This window comes from Cyprinodon tularosa, unplaced genomic scaffold, assembly GCF_016077235.1.
Source record: "Cyprinodon tularosa strain WSP-4 unplaced genomic scaffold, ASM1607723v1 ctg45, whole genome shotgun sequence".
Lineage (NCBI taxonomy): Eukaryota > Metazoa > Chordata > Actinopteri > Cyprinodontiformes > Cyprinodontidae > Cyprinodon > Cyprinodon tularosa.
The window spans coordinates 2,502,731-2,516,781 of NW_024039174.1; the positions used below are offsets into that span (position 1 = coordinate 2,502,731).

General features: G+C 38.1%; 1 protein-coding gene across 14 annotated transcripts in view; it reads left to right on the plus strand.

Annotated features, from left to right (window-relative positions):
- The window catches only part of ctnnd2b (catenin (cadherin-associated protein), delta 2b), a 209,394-nt gene that overhangs the window by 45,482 nt on the left and 149,861 nt on the right, over positions 1 to 14,051 (plus strand). For all 14 annotated transcript variants that reach the window (XM_038300408.1, XM_038300411.1, XM_038300407.1 and 11 more), the window contains exon 2: positions 9,094 to 9,230. In XM_038300408.1, the coding sequence (XP_038156336.1) occupies positions 9,099 to 9,230 (132 nt within the window). In that variant the 5' untranslated portion in view covers positions 9,094 to 9,098. The remainder of the gene's footprint in view (positions 1 to 9,093; positions 9,231 to 14,051) is intronic.

Below are 14,051 nucleotides of genomic sequence, written 5' to 3' on the forward strand. Positions count from 1 at the left end.
AGTCAGTGATGGTTTGGGGTGCCATGTCATCTGCTGGTGTTGGTCCATTGTGTTTTCTGAGGTCCAGGGTCAACGCAGCCACATACCAGGAAGTTTTAGAGCACTTCATGCTTCCTGCAGCTGACCAACTTTTTGGAGATGCAGATTTCATTTTCCAACAGGACTTGGCACCTGCACACAGTGCCAAAGCTACCAGTACCTGGTTGAAGGACCATGGTATCCCTGTTCTTAATTGGCCAGCAAACTCTCCTGACCTTAACCTCATAGAAAATCTATGGGGTATTGTGAAGAAGAAGATGCAATACACCAGACCCAACAATTCAGAAGAGCTAAAAGCCACTATTAGAGCAACCTGGGCTATCATAACACCTGAGCGGTGCCACAGACTGATCGACTCCATGCCACACCGCATTGCTGCAGTAATACAGGCCAAAGGAGGCCCAACTAAATACTGAGTGCTGTACATGCTCATACTTTTCATGTTTATACTTTTCAGTTGGCCAACATTTCTATAAATCCTTTGTTTTTATTGGTCTTCAGTAATATTCTAATTTTCTGATATGATGAATTTGAGATTTTCATTTGTTGTCATTTGTAATCATCAAAATTAAACAAAATAAACATCTGAAATATATGAGTTTGTATGTAATGTATGAATATAATATACAAGTTTCACTTTTTAAATGGAATTACTGAAATCAATCTACTTTTTCATGATATTCTAATTTTATGACCAGCACCTGTATATAGTACACTCACACAAGCATAGTTTAGTGGTCTTTATGCACAAAAACATCCACAGAGGAAGAAGCAAGACAAGTTAAGCATGCAATTATAAATCACAGTAATAAGGGCTGTGCTAAGATAGCATAAAGTGATACTTATGATATATAAACTGGTTCGCTGCTGCACTGGGAGGAACTCTGTCTCCACCAGTTATCTCTCCAACCTGACAGACAAGCTTAGAGGGTCAAAGGTTTAAGCTCAAAATTCCCCATGTCAGACATGTCAGTCATATCACGCCTAGCTCCACGGACCGTACAACTGCAATATCAGAGATTATTGGTTTGAAATGTGGCCTGAACACTGCTGGAATATATATTCCACAAGATTAAATATCAGTAAATTAAAGCCTTTAGCCCTAATCCATTTTTAAAGTCTGTTTTAGCTGCTGTGGGTGTCTACAGCCTAGTTCGGAGGGTGGTTATTGGGGAAAGCTGCTTTGTACCGGTCAGTTGTGAGATGAGAGCTTGGACACGGTCTGCTGAGCTGACCTATATTTGGCTTGCTTCCCTGTCTGCACCATCAGAACCCCAAAGCTTCTTTCATGATTCCTTCTGTAGGCGGGTCGGACCCTTAGGGATCTTTCTCTGCTCTTATCCAGCTTTCTGCTCAAGTTAAAGCTTGAATGCTGTGTCTAATAAAGTATTATTTGTGCATGGTTCCAAAGGCTAAAGTGCTGTTGGAAGACAGTTCACTTATCGCGCAGCTTGTTTTATTTGCCATTCCTGTGCATTTTAGGTCAGACATGGTAGGTCAGGTGTCTAGTGAGGCTCTGATGTGAATGCCTACATTGACTAAATGAGGAAAATATCCTGTTGGTAATAATTAAATGGAACCATCAAAGGGTTTTGGCCATCTCTATCATCTAATTATCTAATAATTCTAGCATCTAATTAGCAGAACTAGTGCTGTTATACCTAGTAATTGTGAACATTAGTCTTCATGTGTATTACCAATTCAATGCATACTCTTTGTGCTCGAAATTCTTCCAAACTAGCATTTAAAATGAGAAACAGAGATGTGAGAAAATAGATGTGATATAAGAGAGCAGCCTGTTTATGCTCCATTTAGCATTTCTGGTTTCCACTGAATTTGCTCATTTGCCAATTTCACAAAACACTTATGTCCCCATGGCCTGTACAAACTGATGCCCATGACTGACAGCTCCTACATAGACTAATATTTAAGGTACAAAATGCTACAACTGCAGTAGTATAAAATAGCAAAGGAGTAAAACACTTGCCAAAGTCCATCTGTAAATTGAAGCAGCTGAATAAGCAGCTAAGAGGACTTTCTAGAACCCAACCCCCCAAAATATATATTTATATAGATATATTATTCTGGCTTTTAAGCTAAGGTTGACTCTTCTTCCCTTTATAGTTTGAATTGGTAACAATATATTTTTATAGAGTTCCTAGTTAGCCAAAAAGGAAAATTAGACTGATATGCATCACTAGTTAAAACACACTGAGATGCTATTTACATTAGCTTCTCAGTGCACATAGTGGGTTGGTGACATAAAGTTATGCCAGAAACCAAGAAATTCACCTTTTTCTGTTTATGAATACATCACTTTTTGACTATATTATACAGCAAACAAAAAAAGAATACTTAAATCTTAAACCCAGGATCTGAATTGATTAAAAAATAAAAAAATCTGAAATTATCTAAGGAATAAATACACTGTAAAGGCAAACTGTGTCAAATATAAGCATTTTGAGGAATTCTTTTTGACAAAGTTCTATGCTGTAGACATAGACATCCAATGACACACATATTATTTCCTTGCTTTTATCTCTTTTTAAACATTTCCCAGGCCTAATTTAGACTACGATTGTTGCTTTTAAAACCCATTAAAAACTTTGTATGAAGCTTAAATATAATTTATGATTACTTATTTGCATGCTGCTTTTATAAAGTGGTTTAGAAATCGTTGCTTTTACCGTACCCTATAAAAAAAAAAATAATAATTTTACAGAGGATTTCACTTTCATGATTATCGCTTTATTTTGATCAAGCTTCTTATCAGATAATAAGTCAGACAATGTAACCCATTTGTTATAGATTATCTGGCTTTTTTTTCAAAATGCATACAACAATATTATCTTTGCAAATTTTAAGGACGATCAATTGGTTTATTTTGACAACAATTCCGGCATTTAGTTAGTGACTATATTTGAACATAGGGGTCGCTGTTTAGCTGAAATATAATTTTTGCATCACAGCATCAAGCATTTACTTTAACTTGCTGTGCAAAAGTTTAGTTGTTCCCTGAATCACCCTCTGCTGACATTGAGAACATTTTGTTAGATGTTAAGAAAGACAGGATAATGAGAAGCATTTCTTTGTGACTTACCAGAGAAAACGCCAAATTAAGTGAAGGGATATAAAGGAAAAAGTTGAAGCTAATGGTTGAAATGTGAGGAATGAGTAACAATTATTTAAAATAGAGCACGTAGGAAAAATGTATGACATCCTCATACCAGTAAACATAGTTGAAACCTCTTACATTTCTTTCTTGCTTTTTGATCCGACTAACGTTTACTATCTTAGGCCAATAGTTCTGTACAGGTGCTGGTCATAAAATTAGAATATCATGAAAAAGTAGATTGATTTCAGTAATTCCATTTAAAAAGTGAAACTTGTATATTATATTCATACATTACATACAAACTCATATATTTCAGATGTTTATTTTGTTTAATTTTGATGATTACAAATGACAACAAATGAAAATCTCAAATTCATCATATCAGAAAATTAGAATATTACTGAAGACCAATAAAAACAAAGGATTTATAGAAATGTTGGCCAACTGAAAAGTATGAACATGAAAAGTATGAGCATGTACAGCACTCAGTATTTAGTTGGGCCTCCTTTGGCCTGTATTACTGCAGCAATGCGGCGTGGCATGGAGTCGATCAGTCTGTGGCACTGCTCAGGTGTTATGATAGCCCAGGTTGCTCTAATAGTGGCTTTTAGCTCTTCTGAATTGTTGGGTCTGGTGTATTGCATCTTCTTCTTCACAATACCCCATAGATTTTCTATGGGGTTAAGGTCAGGAGAGTTTGCTGGCCAATTAAGAACAGGGATACCATGGTCCTTCAACCAGGTACTAGTAGCTTTGGCACTGTGTGCAGGTGCCAAGTCCTGTTGGAAAATCAAATCAGCTGCAGGAAGCATGGAGTGCTCTAAAACTTCCTGGTATGTGGCTGCGTTGACCCTGGACCTCAGAAAACACAATGGACCAACACCAGCAGATGACATGGCACCCCAAACCATCACTGACTGTGGAAACTTTACACTGGACTTCAAGCAACGTGGATGAAGTGCCTCTCTTCTTTTCCTCCAGACTCTGGGACTTTGATTTCCAAAGGAAATGCAAAATTTACTTTCATCAGAGAACATGACTTTGGACCACTCACCAGCAGTCCAGTCCTGTTTCTCTTTAGCCCAGGCAAGACGCTTCTGACGCTGTCTGTGGTTCAAGAGTGGCTTGACACAAGGAATGCGACAGCAGAAACCCATGTCTTTCATACGTCTGTGTGTGGTGGTTCTTGAAGCACTCACTCCAGCTGCAGTCCACTCTTTGTGAATCTCCCCCACATTTTTGAAGGGGTTTTGTTTCACAATCCTCTCCAGGGTGCGGTTATCTCTCTTGCTTGTACACTTTTTTCGACCACATCTTTTCCTTCCCTTCGCCTCTCTATTAATGTGCTTGGACACTGAGCTCTGAACAGCCAGCCTCTTTAGCGATGACCTTTTGTGTCTTGCCCTCCTTGTGCAAGGTGTCGATGGTCGTCTTTTGGACAACTGTCAAGTCAGCAGTCTTCCCCATGATTGTGTAGCCTATAGAACTAGACTGAAAGACCATTTAAAGGCTTTTGCAGGTGGTTTGAGTTAATTAGCTGATTAGAGTGTGGCACCAGGGGCCATCAATTTTGAACCTTTTCACAATATTCTAATTTTCTGATATGATGAATTTGAGATTTTCATTTGTTGTCATTTGTAATCATCAAAATTAAACAAAATAAACATCTGAAATATATGAGTTTGTATGTAATGTATGAATATAATATACAAGTTTCACTTTTTAAATGGAATTACTGAAATCAATCTACTTTTTCATGATATTCTAATTTTATGACCAGCACCTGTATATGCTAAATGCCAGAATGGTGAGTGAGCATTTTTGCAGAGCAGAACTACATTTACCATTTAGTAGTTCTTCCTTATGAACTGTCTTGGGTTGATACATGGGTTATATTATCTTGAAAGAACTGACATACACACACCTTTTGATCACTGTCTGAAAATTGTTTACAATACAGAGATCATTGTGAAAACTGCTCCAAAACACTGACTCTGTGTCTTTAAAACACTTTGTGAATAAGTTTGTGATTTTGTTCACTGTCTGTCTTGAAGCCTGTGTGTAAAATGTTCAATTATTTGGCTAATGTCTGGTGAAGTTGCTTCAATGTTCCATGTCATGATTTCATTTTGTGAAGCTCAGCAGTCCCTCCTGCAGTCAAATACAGAAAAAACATGATGCTTCCTACCCCTGCCTTCATAGTTGCGAAGGAGTTTGGATGCTTGCATGCTCCCCAATGTTTCCTCCTCAAGTATCACTGGTCATTATGAGCAAACACTATAAAGACTGCAAATGTGTCCGAAAATGGTGGCCTATACCACTGGGTGGATTGGCAAAATCTAATCTGGTTTCTCATGTTACATTTGGAGTGATGTCTTCTTCCTTACTGAGTAGCATTTCAGTCAGTGATGATATAGATCTTATTTCTGGGCAAGAGTACATGGACTATTGTGGAAAAAAAAATCAACAAATTATTAGAATTCAGACAACAACAGTATTTTGGTAGATTTCAGTATTTCTCAGAAATTAGTATTTAAATAAATATTAAGGATTTAGCAAAAAAAAGCCAGAATTTTAGAAACGTTTTCATTTTCCAACGGCCCAAACCCTCTAACATATTTCCCTGATGGTAAAACATTTTTTTTAGTTTTAGTCTATGCTCTTCTGAATGTTGCTTAGTTTTGTGTTGTGGCTAAATGGACATATTTCCTAAGTTTTATTTTCCTAAGTTCTTTTATAAAATGCAATAAGCAAATGTATCACAAAAATATGATATCATCATCACCAGTTCTCTCAAGGATTTATAAGTATAGTTATCTTTGTGAATGTAAAGATAACATTCCTATGACTGAAATTTAGCAAATTAAGGTTATTTTGTTGATTTAATCACTGAGAAAAAGACTCTCTGCGTTTTACACAGTAAATGCAGATATATAGTTTCAACAGTAAGCTTTGTATTTATGACCAAATGAACAAAACAAAGCAAGGTGAAGAAATAACTTAGGTCCAATGTAGCAGAAATGTGCTACTGGAAAAGGATAGTAAAACAGGTCAAGTGAAGAGAAGTCAGCAGGCAATGATGTAGAGAAAGAGAAGCAAGTTTTAAAGCAGAAAAACAACCTTAAGGGAGAAAAGAAAAGGATAAAGTGTAAGTAACAAGGTGGATAGTAATGAAAAATTTAAGTCCAGAAAAAGAAATGGGGGAATTGATGGAGAGGAGGAGGAGGAGGAGCACTCTCCAGAATGGAAGACCAGTAAAGCCAGGTCAGCTAGAGATTGTTGAATTGCACTAAGCAAGAAGTTAAGTTCTCTTCACCTCCTCTCCATCTCCTCACTGCCTTCTCCTTGCTCTTTCTCAGCTTTTCAGCTGCTCCCACCCCCGTCCCCCTGCTCTACTCACACGCCCCACTTTCCTTACCTCTGCAGCCGGGAAGCGCTGCCTTACGCCGACAGCCGTTTGTGTATGTGTGTGTATGTGCAGATTCCTCATGGCAAATTTTTTTTTTTATCAGTGTGTAAAGCTGGTTGATGCAGCTGTTCCACCAACTTTGCCGCTTCAGGATTACATGGCACATGCAGAGCCCATGTCCTCCTACGTTTGGTCTAATATGGGATGACACATGGCAGAGAGCATTGGATTTTAGTGTGTTTGTGTGAACGAAAGTCCATCTGGTGCTCCTGAAAGTATCCACATGGCATCATATTTTGATTCCTGAAACTGAGCTGCGTGTGGAACATATTTATGTAATATTGATAAATGATTGCAACCACAAACTGTAGCTTATTGGGATTATAAGATAGTCCAGAGTTTGGCAACCTCTGGAACATTTTTGGAGCTGCTCAATCTAAACAAAAATTGTAGAGATTCATCAAACTGACTAAGGCATCTGGAAAAAAGATAAACTTGATTGAGGTAGGGGTAGGATTAGTGTAAAGGAAAGCCTGAAGCTTTTAAAATTAGCCAAATAACTATATATAATTATTTAAGGTCAAGAGGGTAATTTTCTGTTTTTGGCAAATAAATTGGCTTTCACTTAAATAATATGCATGGCTTGCAGTCTTTATAATGAGCCTATGGAGAAAAATATTTAAAGAATATAATGCCTGACTATTGCTTTCATGTTGCAACTGATTATTTTTGTCGATTATTTTTTCGAATCATCAATTAATAATCATATAGCCAAAGCTTCCTTAAAGAAGATTTTTTTTACTAAATTAAACCAGGTGATACTAAAACATTTCCACCACAGTTCTGGGTAGAGCATCTTAAATGCGAAATGTTTATATATTTTTTTTTTTACAATTTGGATATAATTACTGCTCTTAGAGGGTTGCTCTCTAAACTAAAGACATGTTTTAGACTTAGATTTATACAAAATCTTTATTGTCATCTTATATACACAGTGTATACAAAACAGCTTCAATACATACAGCTTTTTGACAGTGAATGAGCAGCTTAGCAGTGAAATTAACATTCCCATGTTGAAAGTACAGCAGTTATCAAAATGTAAACAGTGTAGGAGAGACATGGTGCAAACGGCATTGATGTGGGAAGTTCAGAGCCATGCAAGTATGGAGTCTCTATACTCCAGTTATCGATTAATCAATTTCTAAATTAGTTGATGATTATTTCAATAATAAATTAATCACAATTAATCTGATTGATTTTTTTCAGCCTTAAATTATATATTTCTATTTTAGTCATGGTTTTATTCACCTAGACCTAATGTGAAGGATTGTGTGAGGGATATTCAGGTGGTCAGGTGGAAGAATCTGTCAACAAACACAACTATTATTGTTAAAATTTAGCAATCTGCCAGGAATAGTGGTAAGAAATAATCATTCTTTATTAGAAGGGACTTTAAAAAATAAAGGTTTGTCACAAGTCACTTCAAGGGACAAAGATTTTGAAAAAAGGTCTTCCATCGGTTAAAACCAAAATGGTTCTTTTTTTGGTGTTAGTACAATGTGTGATAAAAGACCGACGCCTTAAATCCAGCAACTCTATAGTGAAATGTGGTGCTGGCTGCATCATGATGCAGGAATGCTTTTTGTCAGCATTTAGAGATAAACATTGGATGATAATCACCAATACATAGTGTTACCATGGAATGGCTTAGTTCAAACCATTTTAATGTGCTCAGGTGGTCCAATTAGCTACATCTGTAACATGGATAGACCATTACTGTTCGCAGATAGTTTCCATCAATCTGACATGATTGAACTAGTTTGTAATAATGAACAGGCAAAAAGATTAGTCTCCCAAAAGTCTAACAGCTGTACTTGCAGCAAGGAGTGGTTTTACAAAGCTCTGATCAATAGTCTGAACAGAAATTTCTAAACTTTACCATTTTCGTATGTCTTTTTTTTCACCCTTCAGTTTTATAATTAAATAATATTTTATAGTTTGATCAAATATAACTAGCAGTTTTAGATAGGTAATTTTTTGTCCAAATGTTCTAGTGTTATGAAGGCTTTTATGAAGCTGTATCTGTATCTATTTCATGTATGAGCACATAAACCCAGCTGTTGTTCCTTGAGTTACACTGTCCTGCAGAATTTTCATGCATCCCTGCTCCAACACTCCTCAAACAAAAGGCCAAATTACCTCATTGGCATGTTGGTAAGCTCTGCAGCGGTCTGGCCATTAACCATTAATTTGTTTCAGGTGTTTTGAAGAAGGGATGCATGCAAAATCTGCAATACAGTGGCACTGGAGGACCAACGTTGCCTACCCCTGTAGTACACCATCAAATTGACTCTTTATTATTCAATTGAAAAACATGGAATGCGCTAAAAAAATAGGTGTCTCTCACACCTAACCCACTTTATAGAAACACTGGAATGAGTCAAAGTTTTCATGTGAAAGTGACCTTGTCTAAATGTTGCCATACTAGAGTGCCTTTCATAAAAGACTTGGATGTGCCTCTTCTTTCCAGGAGGAATGCCAGTGCCTGAGGTGGCGTCTGACAGTGCCAGCGCCGCCGCCATGTTGAGCCCCGTCCTCAATGCCTCCAATGGAGACGGCTCAGAGTCTGAAACCACCTCCGCCATCCTCGCCTCTGTCAAGGAACAGGTTAGAAGTCTCTGCTTTTTGTATGAGTGCCTCTGAGCGCATGTGTTCACAAAACAAACATGGGGTTGTCACGATTAATGAAAGATGAATACCAGAAAGCACTGAGGATAAGTCCCGCAGCCCTTTTTAGAGAGAAACAAGGTGACAGTAAACAGTAAACACAAGTGATGGAGCATCCCACTAAGCCAGGGTGTCAGAAATATGTCACTGCATCTTGATGAAGAGGGCCTTGAGCTACAGCCTTGTGAGGGGATTTTAGCCTAATGTGATTGAAAGGATCATTTCCCCACATTTTGTCAGATAGGAGCACCTTTGTTCCAGTTGCTTCAAGTGATGAAGCTGCACAGAGAAAAAAAAGGAAGTCACCTTCAGTTTGTTTTTAGCATAGCAAAGATTAGGCAGTAGAGGTTAAAGCTGTTTGATGTTCATTTTGAAATTATGAGGATTAGAATATTAATCACAGAGCTTAGATGTTGCTGAATGTATTCACCTCTCTTATTTTTGAACCAGAATGTGATCGCTATAGGGGTTTTGATCTGCAGTTAATTTAAATGTTGCCTCCTTGAGACGCCCTCATGCAGTTTTTCTGTTTCCGGATTCGATCCTGAATTCAAACTTCGTTTTAATGATGCTTCAACTAAACAGGCGTTTTCTTCTTGATCCAGGTTTTTAATAGATTACAAGTTTACCCTAATGGACAATTTTATGTATTTTAATCAACCTACTTATTTAAGTAAAAGCTAGATAAAAACATGTTGAAAAATGGAATGAGGGAAACAAAAAAAAAGATCTTGCTGAATATTGATGGATTCATTGACTTAATTGATCCCACAGTGAAGAAATTTATTTACATCAGCTGACATAGTCGAAGAGGAAGAATGTGCTAAAGGGAGAAAAAGGTGCATGGGATATATACTACATATGACATTTTTATTATGTTTTTATGGTAGGATTATTATACAGGGTTATTGCACATGGTGTTTACGTGGGTATTTATATACATGGATACTTTTATATTTATATAAATAGTTATTGTACTGGGTGTCAAATATAGAGAAACAGGTTATTGCACAGGGTATCAAATAGTAAATTACACATTATGCTATCTTTCTGTCTGTCTGTCTACGAGGGGCGTTCAATAACTAATGCCCCTGGCCCACTTCCAGATATTTGATCAACCTGAAAATTTTGCATGTGAAGTATTTTAAATCTCTATAGATTAAATAGCAAATTACAGTTCTGGACTAATTGTGGTTTCTGATTTACTTGTGTTAAAACTAAGTCAAGTCGGAGTTTTTGCGTTTGAAAGCAGGCACACAATGGGAGACTTTTGATCAAATGAAAGTAACTTACAGTGATAATGTCCCATAATATAACCTTGTAAAACATTTAGCAAGGTCTTATAATGGGCATGATCACCACAAGTTACTTTAATTATATCAAAAGTCTCCCGTGGTGTGAGTCCTTTCAAATAGAAACACCAGATCACCGCTCGACACTCAAAGGGCTCCATTTCAGACTTTACTCAGTTGAAACACCTGTAAATCAGGAACCCCAAATAGTTAGGAGCTGTAATTTCTTACTTAATCTCTATAGATTTAAAATACTCCAAATGCAAAATTTCAGCTCGATCCAACATCTGGAAGTGGGTCAGGGGCATTACTTATTGAACGGCCCTCGTATCTACCTTTCTGTCTGTCTGTCTTTTTGTCTGTCTGTCTGTCTAATTTATGTACTGCCTAAATTAAAAATGTCCTGTTGATCCTTCTTTTTCTCTGTTACACCACATATTTTGTCTTTTTTCTAACATGGTACTATGAAAATTTGGATTTTGCATTTAGAAGTGAAAAAGAAACACTTGTCTTCTATCTAAATTAGGCTGGTGTTCTGTAAAAGCAGAATAAACTGCTTTAATTCAATTCAATTCAATTCAGTTTATTTATATAGCGCCAAATTCACAACACATGTCATCTCAAGGCACTTTACAGTTCAACCAGATCATACAGTCAAATTGATACAAAGTTTTCTATCTAAGGAAAACCAGTTGATTGCATTGACTCATTGACTCAAATACAATCCCCCACACTAAGCATGCTTGTAGCGACAGTGGAGAGGAAAAACTCCCTTTTAACAGGAAGAAACCTCCAGCAGAACCAGGCTCAGTGTGAGCGGCCATCTGCCGAGGCCGACTGGGGTTCAAGGAGACAGAAGCAGAGATACAAAAAGCAGCTGTAAAAGGCGGCCCCGTCCAGGAAACACACAGCCAGGCAGACGAGCTCCAAGGCAGCTCCCATGCCAGAGGACGAAGAGAGCACATCCACTCAGTCACGGTCAGAGAAACAGGACCACACTGGAAAACAGGCCGATCTCCAACATCTATAAACAAGGGTGTTGATAGAAGCAGCACAGCTGATGTTTCTTTCCAGGATGACGTCACAGCCAAACAGGAACAGACGAAGCAAAGCTACTCTGAGGAAAAGCAGAGAGAGCAGAAGGTTAGAGATTGAACTAACAGATTCTGCAGAATAGGAGAACAGAGAGAGAATGAAGCAGAATGATGAAATGGGGGTCCCTATGTCCTCCAAAAGTCTAAGCCTATAGCAGCATAACTATAGAGATAGCTCAGGATAACCTGAACCACTCTAACTATAAGCTTGATCAAAATGGAAAGTTTTAAGCCTACCCTCAAAAGTTGACAGGGTGTCTGCCTCACGGACTAAAACTGGTAGTTGGTTCCACAGGAGAGGAGCCTGATAACTAAAAGATCTGCCTCCCATTCTACTTTTAGAAATTCTAGGAACCACTAGTAAACCTGCAGATTGAGAGCGAAGTGCTCTGTTAGGAACATAAGGAACAATCAGATCTCTGATATAAGATGGAGCTTGGCCATTTAAGGCTTTATATGTGAGAAGGAGGATTTTAAATTCTATTCTTGATTTAACAGGAAGCCAATGAAGAGAAGCCAGGATAGGTGAGATAATCTTTAGATGTGGAAGAGTGAGGATTTGAATGAGTGAGTTTGAATCTGAACTTAAAAAAGAAAGAAAGACACATCTGCCTGTTAGTGAAGCAGGTGGATGATTTAGAAAGAAAAAAAAAAAGGTTAGAAAATTTTGAGGCAGAGTGTGATCTTCTAGTTTAATAACCTCCCACCTCCTCCGCCTATGAGTAGCATTACTCACGATGAGTTCTTTCTTCCTGAAACGTGACACTACAGCAATTTTAGTTTAATTACGCCTGCATGAGCAGGGCTGATTTATGTCGCAGGTGATTATGTGATGTGTGTTAACTTCCGTAGTGCAAGTACTACGCGGGACTGGAAGCTAAAGAAGATGCTTTTGTTCGGAGTCTAAACATTACAGGTGCTGGTCATAAAATTAGAATATCATGAAAAAGTAGATTGATTTCAGTAATTCCATTTAAAAAGTGAAACTTGTATATTATATTCATACATTACATACAAACTCATATATTTAAGATGTTTATTTTGTTTAATTTTGATGATTACAAATGACAACAAATGAAAATCTCAAATTCATCATATCAGAAAATTAGAATATTACTGAAGACCAATAAAAACAAAGGATTTATAGAAATGTTGGCCAACTGAAAAGTATGAACATGAAAAGTATGAGCATGTACAGCACTCAGTATTTAGTTGGGCCTCCTTTGGCCTGTATTACTGCAGCAATGCGGCGTGGCATGGAGTCGATCAGTCTGTGGCACTGCTCAGGTGTTATGATAGCCCAGGTTGCTCTAATAGTGGCTTTTAGCTCTTCTGAATTGTTGGGTCTGGTGTATTGCATCTTCTTCTTCACAATACCCCATAGATTTTCTATGGGGTTAAGGTCAGGAGAGTTTGCTGGCCAATTAAGAACAGGGATACCATGGTCCTTCAACCAGGTACTGGTAGCTTTGGCACTGTGTGCAGGTGCCAAGTCCTGTTGGAAAATGAAATCTGCATCTCCAAAAAGTTGGTCAGCTGCAGGAAGCATGAAGTGCTCTAAAACTTCCTGGTATGTGGCTGCGTTGACCCTGGACCTCAGAAAACACAATGGACCAACACCAGCAGATGACATGGCACCCCAAACCATCACTGACTGTGGAAACTTTACACTGGACTTCAAGCAACGTGGATGAAGTGCCTCTCTTCTTTTCCTCCAGACTCTGGGACCTTGATTTCCAAAGGAAATGCAAAATTTACTTTCATCAGAGAACATGACTTTGGACCACTCACCAGCAGTCCAGTCCTGTTTCTCTTTAGCCCAGGCAAGACGCTTCTGACGCTGTCTGTGGTTCAAGAGTGGCTTGACACAAGGAATGCGACAGCAGAAACCCATGTCTTTCATACGTCTGTGTGTGGTGGTTCTTGAAGCACTCACTCCAGCTGCAGTCCACTCTTTGTGAATCTCCCCCACATTTTTGAATGGGTTTTGTTTCACAATCCTCTCCAGGGTGCGGTTATCTCTCTTGCTTGTACACTTTTTTCGACCACATCTTTTCCTTCCCTTCGCCTCTCTATTAATGTGCTTGGACACTGAGCTCTGTGAACAGCCAGCCTCTTTAGCGATGACCTTTTGTGTCTTGCCCTCCTTGTGCAAGGTGTCGATGGTCGTCTTTTGGACAACTGTCAAGTCAGCAGTCTTCCCCATGATTGTGTAGCCTATAGAACTAGACTGAAAGACCATTTAAAGGCTTTTGCAGGTGGTTTGAGTTAATTAGCTGATTAGAGTGTGGCACCAGGGGCCATCAATTTTGAACCTTTTCACAATATTCTAATTTTCTGATATGATGAATTTGAGATTTTCATTTGTTGTCATT